The following is a 23107-nucleotide window of genomic DNA, read 5'->3' as shown; positions in this document are numbered from 1 at the left end:
GATGGCCTCTACTTTAATGCAACTTGTCTATTTCTTTGTCCATAACAGGTTTACATTGTACCATAGAGATAAAAACAAAAAACTGCAGATGCTGGAAATCCAAAACAAAAACAGAATTATCTTGAAAAACTCAGCAGGTCTGGCAGCATCTCAGCAGGTCTGGCAGTTCTGTGGAAGGGTCATGAGGACTCAAAACGTCAACTCTTTTCTTCTCCGCCGATGCTGCCAGACCTGCTGAGTTTTTCCAGGTAATTCTGTTTTTGTTTTACATTGTACCATGTTGTGGTCGCTATTACTAAACTGCTCTCCCACCACCACCTCAGCTACCTGTCCGGCTTCATTCCCCAGGATTAGGTCCAGCACTGCGCCGTCCCTTGTTGGACCCTCTACATATTGACCTAAAAAGTTCTCCTGTACACATTTCAAGAAATTCACTCCATCCAAGCCCTTAACACTATGTCTATCCCAATTAATGTTGGGAAAGTTGAAATCACCCTATATAATTACTCTATTGTTATTGTTTTTACACACCTCCGCAAATTGTGCACTTATTTGCTCCTCAATTTCCCGCTGACTATCTGGGGGACTATAATAAACACCTAACAATATGTTTACCCCTTTTTTATTCCTAAGCTCTACCCACAAAGCTTCATTCGATGCCCCCTCCAAGATATCATCTCTCCTTACTGCAGTAACTGACTCCTTAACTAATAATGCAACGCCTCCTCCTCTTTTACCCCCTCCCCCGTCTCGCCTGAAGATTCTATATCTTGGAATGTTGAGCTGCCAATCCTGCCCCTCCCTCAACCATGTCTCTGTGATGGCTACTATATTATAATTCCACGTATCAATCCTCACTCTTAACTCATCCGTTTTAACTGTAATACTCCTGGCATTAAAGTAGAGGCCATCCAGCCTTGCTGTACTCCCCTGAAACTTAATGTACTCCCTCTGACTTGATTGATTTATTGTATTATGACGTGTCCCTATTCTGATAACATTCTGTGTCCCCTCCCTCTGCCGAATTAGTTTAAACTCCTCCCAACAGCACTAGCAAACTAGCCCGCAAGGGTGTCCCGCTTTGGTTCAGATGTAGACCGTCCCGCTTGTACAGGTCCCACCTTCCCCAGAAATGGTCCCAGTGATCCAGGAATCTAAAACCCTTCTTCCTGCACCAACTCTTAAGCTACATATTCATCTGCGCTATTCTCTTATTTCTGTGCTCGCTAGCATGTGGCACTGGGAGTAACCCAGAGATTACAACCTGAGAGGTCTTGCTTTTTAGTCTACTGCCTAACTCCATGAATACTTGATGCAAGACTTCATCCCTCTTTCTACGGATGTCATTGGTACCAACATGTACCATGACCTCTGCCTTATCACCATCCTCCTTCAATGACATCCTGGCACCAGGAAGGCAACACACCATCTTGGATTCATGTTGATGGCCATAGTAGCACCTATCCGTTCCCCTGACCACAGAATCCCCTATTACTATTGCTCTTTCTCCCTTCCTCCCCTCTTGTACAGACAGTCTGCTTGTAGTGCCAGAAGCTTGGCTCTGTCTGCACTCCCTGGAGGAACCAGTGCCCTCATCAGCCTCCAAAATGGAATACCGATTTGCGAGCCGGACCCCATGGGACTCCTGAACTACCTGCCAGTTTCTCTTGGACTGCCTGGTGGTCACCCATTCCCTCCCTTCCTCAAGTCCCTTCAGCTGCGGTGTGACCACCTCTCTAAATGTGCTATCCACGATGCTCTCAGACTCGCGGATGCTCCACAGTGTCCCCAGCCACCGTTCCAGCTCTGAAACCCCTGCTTCCAGAAGCTGCAGCTGGACACAGTTCCTGCACACATGCTGGTCCCGGGCACTGGAAATGTTCCCGGCTTCCCACATGGAGCATGAGGAGCACACCATGGCCTAGAGTTCTCCTGCCATGTCTTATCCCTTTAAATTAAACCTTTTAAGTCAATTACTCTAGGGCCCTTCTTTCCTGATCCTCATTACTACAGAATATACAAACCATAAACCACAAAAATACCTTAAACTATAAGCGATAATAATAGTAAATACTTACCCGACCTGACTCACTACTTACCTATCATTTCTCTCCCCTATAGCCTCTACTGCTGCAGCAGGGCAAAACCACTCTCTGAAGATTTAAGAAGTTGGATAGCTAAGAAAAATGCAAAGAGCACCTCTTCCCTTCTACACCGAATTCCCACTGTGCATCAAATTGCCAATACCCACACTCATTCTGGCTGTGTTTCACTCAGGATGAGGCCTCTCCCCTGCTTGCGTGAAAGCACACCGATCGCTGGATCTTCCTAGGAATTGTCTATTCAGCAATGTCTAGTAAGGACTACACTGGCTTAGGTTGTGATACTCTGCAGGTTAAATAACCTTCCAGTACTCATTGCCCAGTTTCCCTTGGGCAAGAAACAGGAGGGTGTTGGGCAATGTGGAACCATATCCCAGGAAAGAAAATATGCAAAAATTGTTAGGATTGGTATCTGGGCACTGAGACAGCCCTGGTGCACTAAACCTTCAGTCAAAAGTCACAACTTTAGCAATTTTAATTCCATTATGAGTTAACGCAGTAACCTTGGCCAAAACCACAGTAACAACTGTTTCCACCAAATAGTCAGTGCTGCATTGCAAGCCACCAATTTTGTTTATTTAAAAATTATACAAAGAGTAGGATTTATTTGTGTTTTATATTGAGTCTCAGAGCAAGAGATCATTTCTCTCTGAAATCTGTCAAAAAAGGAGCTTGTGTAATCTATCCTGGCCTGAACAGATCCATTATATAACATGTTGAAGTTGTTAGCAGTGAAACATAGGCCGGGATTTTCCGTGCCCACTGGCTTCGTGCTTGTTCAGTGGCGTGAACGGACAATATGGCGAAAAGTCCAAAAATCGGTTTCATAACGTCGTGGAACCAGATTGCGGTTGTCTGCTCCACCCGCCAATGGCGGGCCGCATTCCCTGCCATTGGATGTCAGGACCCTCATTGTAATACATCAGCATATCATTATAAGGCCAGCCTGCTGGATTCATCGCCCCCAACAATGGATCGTCTGCCTACGTTAGTGGGAAACCATGCTGGTGCAGAACACGTCTTGACAAGTGTGACGTGCAAAAGTCGGGACTTACAGCCAGGGCCTTGCTCACATCACGGACATCAAGGAGCAGAAGATGCTGGAGCCCGACAGCAACAGGATCCTGGAGGAATGTCCATGGCATGCTGGGTGGATTCTCATGGACATAGCTCCGCCGCAAAGCAGCTCACGGAAGTTGGAAAGTCACTGTTGATGCTCACAATGGATGATAGTCAAGTGGGAGGGAGAAGATGGTCTAGGATCAACTGAGAGAGGAGGAGGTGTCAGAGGGGTGAGGTTGGAACGGGGCGAATGAAGTGTCGGGGGGGTGAGGTTGGGAGGGAGAATGAAGGTGTCAGGGGATTGAGTTTGGGGGGAGGAATGAAGGTGTCAAAGGAGTGGGATTGGGAGGGGGAGGGAGTCCGGAGGGGGAAAGGTCCAGGTGAACATGCAACAGAGGGGTCTGATGGGTTCATGACTACCTCCTGGGCAGGGAACTGAGGGCGGGCATGGTATGAGGGAATGGTGAGAATAACCGATGGCAGAGTGAGGTGGTAGGGTGGGAGGGTGTGGGTTCGATGGTAGCAGTAGAAGGGACAGCGAGGGTGGTTGGAGGGGCTTGGAGGTAGACACGGACCTTGGGGGTGGGAAGGAAGAGGTTGGGGAAGTGAACATGGACGGGGCTGAGATTTTTGGGAAGGGAGGGAACATGCACATTTACCTAGACATCCTTGAAGGAAAAGGGTTGTGGCTGGTAGGTCACAGAGGGGAGATGGAAGGTGATGCCGGGGGGGTCAACTATGATGGGGGAAAGGAAATGGGTGACTGAGGGAGGGGAAAAGACGGGGAAGGACATGAAAAATCGAATCCAGACCATGCTGTCCAAATCGAAAGTGAAAGAAGAGTCATGGTGGGTGAGGTCAAGTGCTGCATGGGAGTGTTATCGTTGGGTGGACGGAGATGCAAGTCAGCTCAGATGGACAACTGAAAGCAAACCCCAGCAGGCAGCATTGAAAATGCTCAGGACATTGAGGTGAGTATAATATGTGAAGGATCCGTGTACATGGGAGAGTGCTTGCACAAGGCTCTAAAAGACCTTGCCCCACACACACACATATACACACACACACAAATCTCCATCCAGAATCATTCAATGGCTGGCTGCTTCCTCTACGGTGACAGAGGATATGGTTGAGGGGCTCACAGGCAAAGGGGACTCAGAGGGAGAGGACAGCTTCTGAGATTGTTGAATGGATGACCTGGGCGTGTCCAGCTGCTGCTTCCCTTCCCTTCGCTGCCCAGCAGCACCGGCCTGACTCCTTGAAGGGAAGAAACGCCTGGAGGGATGTCGAGGTGCCTCATTTCCCTCTCGCGTCGCCATGCAGGAACTCACCCATGGCTGGCGTGATGGAGAGCAGGTCTGCGTGCATCTCTACGTTCTGCTGGACCAGGGTCTCCATGGCGTCCGCCATCCTCCCCATGGAAGCCTCCATACGGGCACATGTGGGCACCACTTCGTCAGAGAGCAGGTGGATGCACTCCTCCGACTCGCGTGTCACTCTGCTGGGGGCTTCCAACAGCTCTGTGTGATGTTCCCACACATTGTGCTGACTCTCCAGGATGTGGGAAGGCCAAGCCCAGGGGCTCGTCATGTGACTCAGACCTCACCGATGCCTGATCCCCAGCAGTCCTCGGAGTGCCGGGGAGCTCCGCCGAACCTGCCTCCTCCTGCTGCGGACACATGTCTGTGCGGTGAGCACCAGATTGTGAACCTGAGCCTGCTCTAGGCCGAGGTCTCACTGAGTTGCATGTCTCTGCGCTGGTGCAGAGTGTGGGTAAGCGCTGTGATAGGTCTTCCAGGCTGCTTATTTCCAGCTCTTCAGTGGAGGAGGTATCCACTTGGCTGGCGGTGAGGACTCGGATGGAACTGAGGAAACGGCTGGCTGAGAGTGTCGGTCGCTTGGTAGAGCTCCCTGTGAACCAAAGTCGAGGTAAGTAGTGCATGGCAGCAGAGTCAAAAACATGAGAGAGAGCACTCACATTTGCATTGAGTGAGGGATTATATGGTGCAGGATCCTTACGAGGATGTTCGCTGCCGACCTCACCGTCACCGCAGGCACGGACCATGTCCTCACCAGTCAGCACAAGGGCACACTCCCCAGAGTGAGTGAGGGGCCTAATGTGGGTCACTCCACCCCAGGTTTGGGACTGCTCCTTGCTGACGTAAGCAGGCTTCTCCTGGATGAAAACAGATGGAGAGACCGTGAGCAGGACACATGGCACTGTGTGGAATGTTTGTGTGGTAAGCAGATCTGTGGACAAAATGAGGAGGCCAACTTAAAAGGGTATGAGCCTGATGGAGATGTGAAGGTGTGTGTGAGGGTTAGTGGTGTTGTCCCTTGAGGTTTGAGATCGCTGTGGATGTGTGATAGGTTTGTGAGTGTGAATGTTGAGATTGATGAGAAGAATGAGTTACCCTGGTGGAATGGATGAGCCATTCATCCTGTAGCGGCACTAGATGGCTATACTCTTTTTCAGGGCATTGGCGCTGACCACTGCTGCCACTGCCTCCCAAGCCAGATTAGTGAGGTTGATGTCCATTCTGCAGCTAGAGCAGGGGTAGAAGACATCATGGCGGGCCTCCACTGCATCCAAAAGGCGCTCGAGGGGTGCGTCATTGAACCTGGGGGCTGCAGTCTTTTTGCCTTTTGGGGTCATGTCTTCTTTGCAGCAATCGTGGGCTGGAAGCACTGAGAGGTGTGCGCATGGTTGGACTTTAAATATGGCACCTGGCGTGATGAAGCAGCGAGGTGATGGCATGGTGGGCAAATGAGAGCCCGCCTGCCATTGAACGGCATTCTTCCCGGGAATGCATAATTAATGCGGTGGGTTTGGGACGATACGGCATGAAAATCCACCATTGCAGCCAGCAGGTAAAATGTCAATTTACCCGCCCGCTTACCACACTTAGTGCAAATCTAGGCCGATTTCGCCCCTAGAAACAAGTTTTGATGAGGATTCCCAATCTTCTGCAGCAACGTTTTATTAAGACATCTTCCCACTTTCCTGCCTCAGAATGGATCAGGAAAAGAATAGGGCAAGGACTGTATTGCCAGTGGCTACCAAGGTGACCATGACAATGAGCTTTTATGCATCTGGCTCCTTGCAGAATGCAGGTGGAGATATTTGCAACATCTCATAATTTGCCATCCACTGTTGTTTAAGGGAGGACACGGATATTCCCTATTTATCGACAGCTAACGACATTTCATTTTCTCTTGCCAGACACAAGCAAGCAGAGTAAGCACACAGTTTTGTTTGGATAGCAGGTTTTCCCTTGGTACAGGGTGCCTTGGCTGCATGCATATTGCTTTGCGAATCCTGCATTTCAACTCTGCCCTATACAGGAACTGAAAGAGGATCTACTCCCTTAATGTTAGCTGGTGTATGAACATAGGCATCATTCAGTCAATGTCCAGTATTCTTCCAGTTGTCACAATGCCTTCATCCTGTGGCAATTCATTTTGCCAATTGCATTTGAGTAACCATGGTAAAGTGTGGCAAAGGATGACTACTTAGCAACAAGGGCTATCTGCTGACAATATGGCTAATAACTCCATTATGCATCCCACACACATGTGTGCATCATGCATACAATGAAAGTCATGCTGTCACATTAAATTTGACAGAGCAGACCACTGCCATGCTGCAACAGTGTGTCCACGGCCTAGGTCATCTGGAGGATCCCTGCAGATTTGGCAGAGTACATGTCACAATTCATCGAGGCTTGCTGCATGTTGTACAACCTCATCATCATGAGGGGACAGCCCTTGCCACGAGCTATATGATGAGCAGCTGAGGAGCAGGAGCATGAGGAGAAGGATGAATAGGAAGAGGAAGAAGAGAAAGGGAGGAGGCAACCATGCAGTCCGGTTCTGCATGGGCTGTCCATGATGAGCTCATTTGAGAGTGATACAGGTAACAACAACCCCAATTCTCTTTTCACCAACAGTCCCACACCTTCCCTTTGCTCTGTTACTGACCATGATGGCGTTCACTTAGCCATAACGCAAAATCAAAGCATCGCAAAATAAACATTCCAAGCTAAGTGAAATTATGCCAAATTGCATACAAAATTCAACTCACCACCGTGCTGCATCCTTTTAGCCCCTGTTTTCTGAGAGACTTTGCCTCTCCTAGTGTTCCTAACCAGCACTCCCCTATGGCTGCAGCATCGCTAGTAGAAAACCACTGACTTTCAGTGGGAGAGCTGCAGATGATCTTGCTACACAACTTTAGTCAGCTTTGGGACTAGAAATCCTGACTGTCCCAGCTTGGCATGGGTGGCAGCAGTCTGATCTGGCTGACTGACAAGCAAATAGCAAGGACTTTGGCCTTTAACCTATTCTCTAAGGTATGCACTGTGTCAGTGTCTGAGCAGGTGGCTGTGAGTTTGAGATCAAGTGACAGTACGTCTCTCCCTCATCATTCTCCTATTGGTGTTCCTCCACTGGTCACATTGCACTCTCGGACATCTGAAAAGAAAAATGGTCCAAGGGTATAATGTGGTGCAGGAAGAGGAGGAAAATAAGTGGTGCATGTTTACATCATCTGAAGCTTGTAAACTGGAATAAATAGGACATGGGAAGGAAGATTAGGTATGAGGATACCATTATCTTTCATGGTTTCAGCTCCACCGCTGGGCTCAGTGATGGGCTTTGCCAGAGTAGCCAACATCAGCCCCTCCATGGGGGTTAGAACATGCAGGTAGGCCTGCCTGCTTTGGTTAGCTCCTGCTGCCTCTGTGTGCCACCTTGCCCTGCAAGAGGCAAGGAGGTGTGTCAGTGTTAGAACAAAGAACAAAGAACTAAGAAAAGTGCAGCACAGGAAAAGCCCTTCGGCCCTCCAAGCCTGCGCCCATCATATTGCCTGTCAAACTAAAACATTTTGCACTTCCGGGGTCCGTATCCCTCTATTCCTATCCTATTCATGTATTTGTCAAGCTGCCTCTTAAACACCACTATCGTACCTGCTTCCACCACCTCCTCTGGCAGCAAATTCCAGACACTCACTACCCTCTGCGTAAAAAACTTGCCCCGCACACTTCCTCTATTGTTTTCTCCTTTCACCTAAATCTACGTCCCTGATTAATTGACTCTTCCACTCTGGGAAAAAGCTTCTGACTATCTACTCTGTCCATGCCATTCATAATTTTGTTAACTTCTATTAAGTCGCTCCTTAATCTCCGTCGCTCTAGTGAGAACAATCCGAGTTTCTCCAACCTCTCCTCATAGCTAATAACCTCCAGACCAGCTAGCATCCTGGTAAACCTCCTCTGCACCCTCTCCAATGCCTCCATATCCTTCTGGTAATGTGGCGACCAGAATTGCACGCAACATTCCAAGTGTGGCCTAACCAACGTTCTATACAAGTGCAGCATGACTTCCCAGCTTTTATACTCAATAGCCCTGCCAATGAAAGCAAACATGCCATATGCCTTCCTGACTACCTTATCCACCCGCGGTGCCACTTTCAGTGACCTGTGACCCAGATCCCTCGGCCCGGCGATGCACTTAAAGGTTCTGCCATTTACTGTATAATTCCTGCCTGTATTAGACCTTGCAAAATGCATTAGCTCGCATTTGTCCAGATTAAACTCCATCTGCCATGTCTCCGCCCAAGTCTCCCACCGATCTATATTCCGTTGTATCCTTTGACAATCCTCTTCACTATCTGCAACTCCTCCAACCTTAGTGTCGTCTGCAAACTTACTAATTAGCCCAGTTACATTTTCCTCCAAATCATTTACGTATACTACAAACAGCAAAGGTCCCAGCACTGATCCCTGCGGAACACCGCTAGTCACAGCTCTCCATTCAGAAAAGCACCCTTCCACTGCTACCCTCTGTCTGCTATGACCAATCCAATTCTGTATCCATCTTGCCAACTCACCTCTGATCCCGTGCGACTTTGCCTTCTGTACCAGTCTGCCATGAGGGACCTTGTCAAAGGCCTTACTGAAATCCATGTAGATAACATCCACTGCCCTTTCATCGATCATCTTTGTTACTTTGTTGATCAAGTTAGTGAGACACGATCTCCCCTTCACAAAACCATGCTGCCTCTCACTAATATGCCCATTTGCTTCCAAATGGTAATAAATCCTGTCACGAAGAACCTGCTCCAATAATTTCCCTATCACTGTCGTAAGGCTCAATGGCCTGTAATTTCCTGGATTATCCCTGCTACCCTTTTTAAACAATGGAACAACATTGGCCATTCTCCAGTCCTCTGGGACCTCACCCATAGCCAGTAAGGATACAAAGATTTCTGTCAAGGCCCCAGCAATCTCCTCCCTTGCCTCCCTCAGTACTCTGGGGTGGATCCCATCTGGCCCTGGGGACTTATCCACCTTAATATTCTTCAAGACGTCTAACACCTCCTCATTTTTGATCTCAACATGATCCAGGCTATCTACACACTCTTCCCTAGACAAACCAACCGCTAAGTCCTTCTCTTTGGTGAATACTGATGAGAAGTAATCATTTAGTATCTCTCCCATTTCTTCTGGCTCCACACACAGATTCCCACCTCTGTCCCTGAGTGGGCCTACCTTTTCCCTGGCTACTCTCTTGCTTTTTACATATGTAGAAAAGGCCTTGGGATTTTCCTTAATCCTGGTTGCCAATGACATTTCATGACCCCTTTTAGCCCTCCTCAATCCTTGCTTAAGTTTCTTCCTACTTTCTTTATAGTCTCCATGGGCTTCATCTGTTCCCAGCATTCTAGCCCTTACGAATGCTTCCCCTTTCTTTTTGACTAATCTCACAATATCCTTTGTCATCCAAGGTTCCTGAAACTTGCCACACTTATCCTTCATCCTAGCAGGAACATGCCAGTCCTGAATTCTTAACAACTGACATTTGAAAGCCCCCCACATGTCAGTTGTTGTTTTGCCCTCAAACATCCACCTCCTGTCTAGATTCCTCAGTTCCTGCCTAATATTGTTATAATTAGCCTTCCCCCAAGTAAGCACCTTAACCCAAGGACTCCTGTTGTCCTTATCCACCAGTACCTTGAAACTTACTGAATTATAGTCACTTTTCCTGAAATGCTCCCCTACTGAAACTTCGACCACCTGGCCAAACCATTAGGGTTCATTCCCTAATACCAGGTCTAGTATTGCCCCTTCCCTAGTTGGACTATCTACATATTGTCTCAGGAAACCCTCCTGGATGCACCTTACAAATTCTTCATCATCCAAACCCCTAGCACTAAGAGATTCCCAGTCAATAGAGGGAAAGTTAAAATCACCCACCACAACAACCCTATTGATTTTACATCTTTCCAAAATCTGCCTACGTAACTGTTCCTCAATCTCCCGCCAGCAATTGGGAGGCCTATAGTAAACCCTCAACATTGTGACTGCACCCTTCCTATTCCGGAGCTCTACCCATATTGCCTCGCTGCATGAGCCCTCCCCCAAGGTGTCCTCCTGTCGTACAGCTGTGATATTCTCCTCAACCAGCAGTGCATCTCCCCCACCTCTTCTACATCCCTCTCCATCCTGCCTGAAACATCTAAATCCTGGAATGTTTATCTGACACTCCTGTCCATCCTTCAATCAAGTCTCTGTAATAGTAATAACATCATAGTCCCAAGTACTAATCCAAGCTCTAAGCTCATCTGCTTTGCCTGTTATACTTCTCGCATTGAAACAAATGCATTTCAGACCCCCAATCCCACTATGTTCAGTAATTTATCCCTGCCTGCCCTTCCTCTTTGTCCTACTGGCCATAATCACTAGTTACCAGTCATTTATTTCACCTGCTGACCTATTGCTCTGGCTCCCACCCCCCTGCCATACTAGTTTAAACCCTCCTGAGTGACACTAGCAAACCTCGCAGCCAGGATATTGGTGCCCCTCCAATTTTGATGCAACCTGTCCTGTACAGTTGTTGTGCAATCTGTTTGGCTGATGTGGCCGACATAGTTGAACAGCTTGCAGTGTGTGCAAGCTGTGAGATGTGGGGATAAGGCTTGCAGCAAAGTTAAGGGTATGAGGGTGAGATAAAGCATATAAATATTAGGTATTGGTCCTATTTGAGAGAGATTGTTATTAAGTGAGTGGTGGGGATGTGGTGATTTGTGCAGCATCTGAGACTAGTGGTGTAATTGGTTGAATTCACTGACCTTGACCACTCATGTGAGATAACTGAATTTCTTCCGACACTGCATCTAGGTCCTTGGGCTTGACTCCACGCATTGACCTGCAAGGCTATCGGGTCCCACTTCCTTTTGACTGTGTGTCTGTAGGGCCTTCTTTGGATACAGGACATCTCTCCTACTTCTCACCTCCTTTACCCAAGACTTCCAGGGCAGCTTCCAAAACCTTGAAGCTGCTCTGTTCAATGCTGTGACATTCTTCGCTGCTTCCCAGGTCAGCTTCAATTCTGCACAATTGCTCCCACCTCCTCTATCCACAATGCTCCTCCCCACTACTATCCCATTGTCCCCCCCCCACAACCCCAACAACCTTTAAGAGGTGCTAACTTACTTTAGCAGTGCAGGTCAGCTTTGAGTGACACTGGAAAGTTTTGATTTTGGGCCCCGTGCTGTGTCCAGCCAATGAACAGCATGGTTAGCCCTGACTGCATGCAACAATCATTCAAATTAGCAGGCAGCGTGCAGTTGGCACATTGCCTGCATAACATTGAATGGGGGCTGGTTAATTGTGTATTGCGATCCCCAGGCCTGATTTTGGGGGATATCCAAATTTGCCCTAAGGAAACTACATATTATAAATATATTGAGTAGAAAGTAAATTGTACTAGTGTCAAGCAATGCATTTAAGGAAATCTAAAATCAACTTAGTGTACCATTGAGGAATTTTTAAAAATGAGATGGAGCCACATTAGTGACCTAAATTATGCTGTTTGGGAAAACGAAGGCTGAGGTAATAAACGACCACAAAAGACTATTATAGTGTGAGGGAAGCCAAGACACTGGCACATCCCCAATCATTTCCCTTGCATGTTTGTGTGTCGTGTTGCACTGCATCTAATTTGCTGTTTGATATCTTTTTGAAGAGTAATTTTCCCAACAGACCTTATAAAATGCACATTCTGAAAAGGCAAGCCCGTGAAACTATCGTCTGCTGAGCAAAGAATTGCAGCTGATACGCATGTAACTTGGAAGACTTTCAGGAAGTAGTTAAGTAAGATGATGATTTTACAGCCAAAAAAGAAATGTTCTGCTAAATATCTGCTGAATAGTACAGATGATGCAAATATTGTCTTCTTCAGTGCCAATACTAAGGCTAAATGGAGACTTCAGATAATTAAGGCTGCACTTCTTAATTCACAGGCTCAGTTGTATTGTTTCACGTTGTTCCTTCTGTTGGGAGTATTAGAAAATATAGGTTTGAAGTTACGCTTGGCTACGGTATCATGTGAATGTTTACAGCACTCGTATGAACCCCCTCTCTCTACTATGTTAATGGAGTCATTACTTCAAAATAAACTGGTTAATTCCTTCAATAGAATAGTTTTAGAATTTCATATTCAGCATGGTTAAATGTTCAAAATTATGAAGTGTCTTGATACGGTAAATAGGGAAAAACCTTTTCTAATGGTCGGTGAGTTGGTAACCAGATGGCATAAATTTAAGGTAATCACTAAAAGAATGAAGAGAGAGATTAGGAGTTTTTTTTAACACAAAATGTTGTTAGGAATTGGAATGCCTCACAAGAAGCAAATTCTATAATGGTTTTAAGAAGTACAAGGATGACCATTTAAAATTTTTAAAAATGAAAGGGTGTGACAAATGGGACTATGGATAAATCTTTCAGACAGGTAGTACACACACAACGTACTACCTCTTTCTGTACTCTGTGATATTGTGGTAAGATTACCGGCAGTTGTTTCTGGACAATCTATCTGTAATATTTTAAAAACTTTGCATCCAAACTCTGCTGGTTGTATCCTAACTCAGACAAAGTACCCTAACTCAGACAAAGTACCGATTTGCCCATTCCTCTCTATGCTCAGTCATCTACAATAGCTCCCGGTCCAGCAATGCCTAATTTTTAATATTCCCTCCTTTGTATTAAAATCCCTCGAGGGCCTCACCTCCCCTCCCTAACTACAGAACTTCCTCCATCCCTACAACCCTCCAGAACTCCTTATTCCTCCAATTCTGGACTCTTGCACATCCCCATTTTCATCGAGCCAGATGTAAAATACTGAGGATGTTGGAAATCTGAGATTTAAAACTGAAAATGTTGGAAAAACTCAGCAGGTCAGGCAGCATCCATGGAGAGACAAAGAGAGTTAACACTTCAGGTCAATGGCCTTTCGTTAGGACTGGAAAAAGCTAGAAATGTAATAGGTTTTGAGCCATTATCAGGGAGGAAAAAGACGAGGGAAGAACAAAAAAGGTCGGAGAGATTAAGGCTGAGATTTTCTGCTCCCAATCGCAGCAGACGTCATCTCGCAAGAAGGCACAAAGCTGGATTTACGATGACGTAAAATGAGGAAGTGATTGTGCGCTTCAGCCACCAATGATGGGCTTTGTTTCCTGTCACCGAACGTTGCAAGCGTTATTAGCGTAAATCAACATCTCATTATGATGCCTGCTCACCGAAAACATTAAGAGCCCACGTTGGTGTGTAACTGGGACGACATGGTTCGCAATAGGATTTAAACAATGTTCAACTGACGACCTGCACTTTGCTCGAGACTCCGAGATTAGCTTGCATACCTTGCATCAGGCAGTGCTCGTGAGGGTCAGCAAAAGGCTTCGCAGGCTGCGATTTCAGGGGGGCTCACAGGCAAGTCTGTACAGCTGTCACATCAGGGTTAAGGCAGGGTAGCTTTTACTGAGCTGCAGGGCAAGGGCTCCACAGGGAAAAGGGCCAGACAGGACTGAGAGAAGGAAAGGGGCTGCAGGGCAAGGGCTCTAGTGGGGGAAACAAGATGGGGGTGTTGCACTGAGACACATGACTGTGGGTGCTAAAGGCCAACTGAAATGATAATTCCAAAGTGAGGACAGAGGCACAGCTGAGACAAGTTAGCTGCTGTTCATTTGACATGCAGGGAGTCAAGAAAGTGAAGCAACAAGGCCCGTTCATGCAACACTGATCCTTTGCGGTGGCAATGATTGTTTCCCTAGTTTTAACCCCTTGTTTTCAGCCTTCAAATTCACCACAGTATTATGGAACTGCAGAACTTTTGGGTGACTGGACAAGCTTGAGAACCCCCTTGGAAATGTGGCCATTCACCACTCACAAAGGAGAAGCCTCCAGACCTCCAAAATTACTCACTGAACATTCACCCTCATATTTAGTCCAAACAGCACAGGCTTGGAGTGCAGGTAATGATGGTCCCAGAGCCTGTCTGAAAGCAGAACATCCAGTCGCCTGGCCCAAGCTGTCAGCAGTCGGTCATGTGTGCTGGGGGCGGGGTGGGGGGGGTAGAGGGTGCGGTGGTTTGTGGCGAACGTTCATGCGCACCCTGCATTGTGCATCATTTCAGGGGCCAGTACTCCCCTGCATGCATAAAAAAGCCCACAATCACACACGATTGACAGAAATTGGACCTTTGGAAACAAATGCTGACTCTTGCATGTATCTCAATGATACTGCAGTGAGGAGACCATCAGGAAGATGGATCCTGGTGTTATCACTGCCTCCTTATTGCTTATAGGCAGGAGAGAAGAATGAGAAGAATGCAATGGAGGCATCTGGTTCACCAAAGGGAGGAGTAGAACCCTCAAGACCAAGGGAGAGGAGGTCCTCCCGCGGGGGCAGAGGATGATCCTCAGAGAGCTGTCATTCATAGGTGCCTCGCTAGACCCAGGGTGTATAAACATCGCATGCGTGAGAACCAGGGTCGCAGACACCGCCACATGTCAAAGGATCTGGTGACTCACACTTGTCACATTCTGCAGGATTTGACATCACGGGGATTTGGAGGGCATCCATTGCCAGTGGCTGTAGAAGTAACCCCCGCACTCAACTTCTACACCAGGGCTCCACTGGGCACCTCTGCAGGATCACCCACAAAAGCATCCAGGAGGTCACTGATGCCATATTTGCAAAGGCCCACAATTTTATCAATGTCAACAGAGATAAGCAAGCCAGGACGCAAGAGCACTGGGACTTACTGAGATTTCTGGGCTCCCACATATGCAAGGTGTCATTGACTGCATTCATGTGGCTACAAAAGCCCCCTGGCACCAGGCAGTCCAATATGTTAACCGGAAAGGCTACCACTCACTCAATGTACAGCTGGTATGTGACCATATAAAAACTTATCATGCAGGCTTGCACCAGATACCCAGGAGACGTCCATGACTCGTACATCCTTAGTAGGTCTCAGAGCTCTGACATCTTTGAAGGGCTACACAGAATGCTGGGTTGGCTCCTTGGGGACAAGGATTACCTGCAGAGGATGTAGCTGATGATGCGTGTGTGGCAGCCTCAGACTCCTACTGAGAGAAGGTATAACGAGACTCATGCTGCAACTCAGACATTGGTGGAACACACCACAGGGATCCTGAAAATGCAATTGCATTGTCTGAACAGATCTGGAAGGTCTCACAAACCATCGTTGCTTGTTACACATGACACTGCAAAGGCGGAATGACTTGGCAGATGATGAGATGGAGGGGCTGCATGTCTCCTCCGATGAGGAGGTGATGAGGTTGTGGAAATTGAGGTGCAGACAAAGACGCCATTGCACAGGTCAGATAAAGCAGGCTTGCTCGTGAGGCTCTCATTGTCAGCAGATTCCAGGAGGAGAATGACAAAATGCACTGAGGATCTTGCTGGACAACTCTCCTCCATCACGGGTCAGCATGACCACCAGCATAGCTATTCCTCTAATTTCATCCATGAACTTCCAGATGACCGTGCATTATTGCACCGAACACTCACATTGTCCATCTTTGAAGGATGAGCAAGCCTCGAGGGCATATGTCCTTGCTGAGATGAGGTGCTACCTGGAGGAGGTGTCCCAGCATCGGACATCAGAAAGTTCTGCCTCTTCACATGTCATCCCAGTCTCAACAGGAACCTACAAAACTCAAGGGTACTTGCATGATTCTCAGCGGACTAGTGGCTGCATGCCTTCAATCTAGCAAGGCTCCTCATGGAGACCCATCAGAACCAACGCAACCACGCACAAAGTGTTACATCAATGGTGACACAGAAACATAACACTTGGGACAAGGCAGTCGATGAGATACTGCTGCTGTGACTGCACTAGAGCTGACTCAGCCGGCTGTGGTACACTCCCCAAAATGACACTGACATCCAGCAGTTTAAGTTAGGGATCCTGAGCTGCATTTATCCTAATATGGAGGCAGAGCACCTGAGCATGACGAGGTCAGATGCTTGGCTCCCCGATCTTGAGATGCCTCCCCTTACACACAACCAATGTGCCCTCATGGCTAGCCCTGGCCCTTGCAAAGTCCAAGATGAGCAGACAATGTGCAGCCCTCAATGGCACTTGCCATTGTTAATGAGGGGAACTGGTCTGCATCATCACATACTCGCTCCTATCTCACCCGTGCCAACATTGTACAACTACATCTTTTTCACTTTCCTTGCCCTGCCATGACGTCTTGGTGCTCCCCCGACATCCGGAGGAGGTAGCCTGCTGACTGCTATGCCCTGTTGTCTCTGATAGCAGGTGTCCCTTGAGGGCTGAGACATGGTGGGCCCCGGCCTGCTTTGGGTGTTCTACTGTGGGGCAGGTGCACCCTCCTCGGCCTATGGAGCTGGGAATAATGGGGTCACAGGAAGAGGGGATTGGGATTAACCAGACACTCCCGGAGTCACCTGGGTAGATGGCCCCGCGGTGTTGACTTGCTGGTTCTCTTCCCTATAGGTGGCCAAGGCCCCCCTAGCTGACTCCTTGAGGAGAAGGGGCAGCTGGAGTGAGATCGAACTGTCCCACACCCTCTCGTGCTGAAATTGACGGATGCCACCAATGGCTACAGCAATGGAGTGCAGCTCCTGCAGCAGTGCAGGACTGATGTCCTGGACCAAGGTGTCCTTGGTGGCTTCCAACCTACCAATGTGGACTTCAGTGCATTGGCATGTCGGCGCTATCAGCTCAGACTGAAGGCGGACGGACTCCTCCATGGTGCATTGCAATCTGAGGAGTGCAGTGGACATCCCTTCCTGATGTTCCCAGCCTTGTCTTTACAGCTCTAGCAACTGATTTAGGACTGAGTCCAGAGGCTTGTTATCGGATTTGGACTCAGCAGAATTGTGGCCTCTGGCAGTCCTCTGAGTGCCAGTGACCTCTGATGTCCCTGCCTCTGACTACTGTGGATCAAATGTTTCGCTGTGCTCACCATATTGTGACCCTGAGTCTTGTACTAGGTGCCACTGAGGTGTGTGTCTTTGCACTGATGGAGGGTATGTTCTTGAAGTCCGTGAGAACAATTACCTCATCCAGCTACCCACTTACACCCTGCACACTCAGGATCTTAAAGGTTTCAATTAAGTCATCTTTTACTCTTCTAAATTCCAATGGATGCAAAACTAACCTGTCCAGCCTTTCCTCATAAGACAACCCACCCATTCCTGGTTTTAGTCTAGTAAACCTTCTCTGAACTGCTTCTAATGCATTTATATATTTCTTTAAATAAGGAGACCAGTACTGTACACAATACTCCAGATGTGTCTCACCAGTGCCATGTACAACTGAAGCTTAACCTCACTGCTTTTGTATTCAATTCCCCTCACAATAAATGATAACATTCTATTAGTTTTCCTAATTACCCGCTGTACCTGCATGCTAACCTTGTGATTCATTCACAAGGACACCCAGATCCCTCTGAATCTCAGAGCTCTGCAATCTCTCACCATTTAGATAATGAGCTTCTTTTTTATTCTTCTTGCTAAAATGAACAATTTCACAATTGCCCACATTATACTCCATTTGCCAAATCTTTGCCCACTCACTTAACCTATCTATGTCACTTTGTCCTTATGTTCTCTTCACAATTTACTTTCCTACCTATCTTTGTGTTGTCAGCAAATTTAGCAACCATTCCTTTGGTCCCTTCATCCAAGTCATTTATACAAATTATAAAAGATTGAGGCCCCAGCACTGATCTCTGTGGCACACCACTCATCACATCCTACCAACCATGCCTTCTGGAAATCTAAGTAGAGTACATCCAACGGTTCCCCTTTATCCACAGCACATGTGAGCCCAGAAAGCTGTAAAGTGCCTAAATGAAAGTTTCTGGGTGGAATTGCCCCAGATTTGCATCAAGTACTGGAAAAAGGCAGGCTGGAAAAAGGACATTCTACCCGCTGGCCACAACGGTGGATTTTCAGACCGCATCATCCCAATCCTGCTTCATTAATCATGCATTCCCAAGAAACACACCATTTCGCTGGCGGGCAGCCCACTGTGCTGTCACCTCACCACTTCCTTACGCCAGCTGCGTGCACATCTCTCAGTGCTTCCAGCCCAGGAGGGCACCGTGAAGACATGGCCTCAAAAGCCAAGGAAAGTGCAGCCACCTAATTCAGTGATGCATCCCTGGGACGCCCTCTGGGCATTGTTGGAGCCCACCATGATATCCTCTAGCCCCGCCCTGGCCACAGGAGCCTCATCAGTATCACCATCCCAGCTTGGGAGGTGGTGGCAGAGGTGGTCAGCGCCAACCCTGCACAGAAGAGGTTCGCCACCCGGTGCAGAAAGACGATGAATGATCTCATCCATGTTGCCAGGATAAGGAAATCAGCTCATGACTCTAAACTCACACACGCACAAGCCTATCATACATCCACTGGCATCTCACTCGCTGCCAGCTCAAGGGACATCACCGCTCACTCTCACATGCACCCCCACATCTCTATCTGGCCTAAGCTCCTCTGGAGACTGCCTCCTCAGCCCTCACCGTCTTGCGGCCACTTGCACAGATCAACATCTGACCCCACACACACCCTAGGATATCTCCCTTCCCCACTAATGCCCTCGTCCTGCAGCCTCTTCCCTTGCCTGAGGCCATCTACCTCCCTTCCCCAAGCAAGCCATAGCCCTGCAGCCATTGAAAAGCTGCTGGTCTCATAAGTAGAGACCTGCCCGTGAACCTCCCTAAAAGTAATGTGGTGCTGCCTGCGAATGCTGGCCTGGTGACCGCGAGAGCTGCCTGAGGCAAGGCAGGCAAACAAACATCAAAGTCCCAAGCGAAGGCAGCTCATCAGATCTACATCGCTTACGTTCAGTTGTGAAACACGCGGTGTGCAATCATGCCGACATGCTGGGATGATCCAACGTGGGAGGTTGATTCCAGTGAGCAGGGCTTAGAATAATATGCAGACGTATTATAATGAAGTTCAGGAAATGCTGCCCACCATTGATGGGTGGAGCAGACAATTCTAAACAGGTTTCACAACAGCATGAACCTGATTCTTGGCCTTCCCGCCATATTGTCCGCTCACGCGGCCTCTGCCACCGACAAGAGTGGACGATTCTGCCCCCTCCTGCTTATGTTGAGCTTCACTAGAACAATGTAAGAGGCCAACAATAAAGAGGTCAGAGTGAGCATGGGGTGAAGAATTAAAATGACAGCTGACCAGAAGCTCGGAATCACACCTGTGGACTGCTCATGTGACAACTAATCAGCTTCATTCAAATAATGGACTCCACCAAAGCTTTCATCCTTCAACCAACCTTCCCATCCTTGGTTCCTCAAGATTACAGACAACTGTCAATTATTACTTACTGATATTTTATAGACTGTCAGGAATTGCATACAGATGAATCGTTCGCGGGGAGTGATTATAAAACTGTGATTTAACTGAGGAGGTTGGGATTGATCAAACAGTAATAGCAAAACTCAAGCAGTTTACAAATGTCATTTGAACTTTAAGATTGGATCTCAGCCTTAATAGCAACCTTTGTTCTGTCATAAACCGGATTTTCTTTTAAGACCATCTTAAGCAATCTTCAAAACTGTTTTCATTTCTTGCAACTGTGTGAGGTAAAAAAGCTGAAGACCAGTTTGGTATGAACTTTTTGATGCATTCAGAATCTCTTGCTTTTGGAAGAAATATTCCTTTGCTGTTTGGTGATAAAAATAACAGAGGCAACAAAAACTGGGTTTAATCTTTTTTTTTCCTTTGCAGACCACAGCCTTGGAATTTTTTTTTCTGGTTTCATTGGTGTCCTGGCAGTTGAGGTAACCAGAACATAACATGGGCAACAGAGTGCAAAAGCTATTTATTTGTTTGATGCCATTGTGATAATTCTATACACTGATGACAGATATGCTTTTCACTATCTTCTTGCTGATGAAGGACTGTTTCTCAGCCTTTCAATCACCCTGCATCAGTAAGTCTGGCTGGAATTGACAGAAAACATAATTAAAATAATGGATAGTTAAAAGTATTGTTACTAGTCAGGCATCATTTGCAACAGGACACCTGTTGGAATCAGAGGTGTTGATGCAACACTTGAGAATTTAACAATCAGTTGTGTAACAGATAATTCTGTTTATCCATTCTCTTCCACCCCTGTATTTTTCCTCTCTTTCTCAGAAAACAGGGCAATGAAATTGAGGTATAAATCAGCATTAATCAAATTGAAAGGCAGGGCAAGCTCGAAGGATTGGATGACTCACTCTTGTTTCTATGCTGGGGTAATGTTTGGCAGGCACTGCCTGCACATTTTTTGCCTTGCTCAATTGGCCACTCGCATGTGAGTGTAGACAGCCTCACGAAGCTTCTTACCCAGGTGAGCTCATTCCTATGCCAGAAATAGCAGTAGGCCATTCAGCCCCTTGAGCCTGTCCTGTCATTCAGTTACCTCATTGCTGATCTGTATTTTGTTTCCATCTATCAACTATTGTTCCATAACCCTAGTACCGTTGCATAGCAAAAGTCTATCAATCTCACATTTGAAATTATCGACCAACGAGCCACAGCAGCTTATTTGGGGAGAGTGTTCCAAATTCCCGCTACCATGAGTGTTTTCGTATATCACCACTGAATGGCTTGGTTCTAATTTTAAGCTTATTCTCCCACCCCCCTTCCTGTTCCAGACTCCCTCATCAGAGGCAGTAGTTTCTATCTATCAGGCAACTCTTATAATCATTTTAAACATTTCCATTAAATTATCCTTAATCTTCTATACTCAAGGGAACACAAGCCACGTCTATGCAATCTGTCTTGATAATTTAACCCCTTTAGACTGTTATTATTCTGTTCACTTGCCATCCATGTGTAGAATGGATGACTAAATATAACTGGTACAGAACCTTTGACTGATTTTTTGGAATTGTGTCTTGAAGCCCTGCTGAGAAATAAGCAAAGCCCAGGCACTGAGCCTGGGATCTTTCTGGTCTGTCATTATGGTTCGGTTTCACTCTAAACTGTGTAACTTCAGTGAACAGTGAACAATTAGCACAACCTGACTGGTAAATACGAAGATGTATATTGGTGTTCGGGGTGAGACGGAAGTAAATTACACAACTAATCATTAAATTCTCAAGTGTTGCACCAGCACCTCTGATTCCAACAGGTGCCCTGTTGCAGATGATGCCTGACTAGTAACAATATTTTTAACTATCCATTATTTTAATTATGTTCTCTATCAGTTCCAACCAGGCTTACTGATGCAAGTAAGTCAAAGGCTGGGAAACAGTCCTTCATCAGCAAAAAGATAGTGAAAAGCATCCAAACTAAAAATTGGGAAAATTACACATCTATTCCCTGATGTCCATCCAAATTGTAAGAAAACAAACCTTTGGGATATTAATTAAATCTTCCATAACAGCATTTCCTGCAGTATTAGCACTGGTATTTTACACAGAGTATGATTATCTCCATGTCCACTTGTAAACTTGAGCTTGCTCTGAACCATTTGCCATTTCAGCAGTGCTAACTGAAGCAGCATTAACCACTTTACCTTGGGCTCCATGGCTGTGGCAGTCACATGTGGCACATCAAGGTCTGTCAGCTCCTGTGGATGCACGCTGCATGAGTTGTAGGTGATCTGGTGCTTAAGAAACTGCACAAGTTTACATTCATGATTTGGGAGCTACAATTCATTCATCCAGCACTTCAGATCAAGCATAGCACAAAAATATTGTGCCTCTCCTGTAGAAAGGGTGCAGGTTTCATGTACATTTTCTGAAAGGATATCTGGCATGCATTTTTAACATGAGCTGTTGTCCTGACATCAGGAGCATAGTGTTAAAAAACAAAGTGTTAATTAGAAAGTGGGTTACCTTGGACCGAGTTCATCTTCACTGCGCCACCCAAAGTCTCCAAATTTTTCATAGTGAGAATTGTAGTGATGTATCACTCGGTAAACCATGGGGGAGGAGATTTCCATCAGTATGTTGTAAGCAGTTTGCTGTTCTTTCCCACTGGTGTAGCCATTAAATAGACTGTAGATCATCTCTGCTATTTCTGTACAAAACATACGAGGATTAAAAGCAGCTTTAAGCCTATTGCAAAACTAGTTTAAAAATCCACTCCCACATCAACCCTGAGTGCTAGTTTCTTCATCCAGCTAATGTAGGGCTGAGAGGGCTACTGATTAATTTAATTGGCGATAGAATGTATTTCCATAATTTTCACAACAAGGATTTGGCCTAATTAAACCTATAAAGCTACCAAATATTTTCATATTATTCTAATTGGTGTTTAGTAAACTTTTAAATGCTCCACTCCAGAGACCTGAGCACAAAATCCAGGCTGATGTTACAGTGTATTACTATGGAATGCTGCCCTCTAAGAGGTTTTACTCTATAGCCCAAATATGTCATTTACACATAATCGAAAAAAAGCAGTGGTCCCAGCACTGAATCTTAGGGAACACCACAGTCCACTATCCTCCAGTCTGAAATACAACCGTTTACCACAACTCACTATTTTCTGTCCCAAAGCTCTTTTTTTTATCCAAGCTGATAACTGACTCTTCTATTCCTTGAACCTCAATATTGTTAAATTTTCTTTTGCAGGAAGATG

The 23107-nt window shown here is 46.6% G+C and overlaps 1 protein-coding gene across 3 annotated transcripts in view; it reads right to left on the bottom strand.

Annotated features, from left to right (window-relative positions):
- Positions 1 to 23107, bottom strand: part of LOC121280872 (astrotactin-2-like) — a 1734361-nt gene that overhangs the window by 43252 nt on the left and 1668002 nt on the right. For all 3 annotated transcript variants that reach the window (XM_041193192.1, XM_041193193.1, XM_041193194.1), the window contains one exon: positions 22363 to 22546. In XM_041193192.1, coding sequence (XP_041049126.1) covers positions 22363 to 22546 — 184 coding nt within the window. The remainder of the gene's footprint in view (positions 1 to 22362; positions 22547 to 23107) is intronic.

Source organism: Carcharodon carcharias, chromosome 8 (assembly GCF_017639515.1).
Source record: "Carcharodon carcharias isolate sCarCar2 chromosome 8, sCarCar2.pri, whole genome shotgun sequence".
Taxonomy (NCBI): Eukaryota; Metazoa; Chordata; class Chondrichthyes; order Lamniformes; family Lamnidae; genus Carcharodon; species Carcharodon carcharias.
This window is presented reverse-complemented; position numbering and strand designations above follow the sequence as displayed.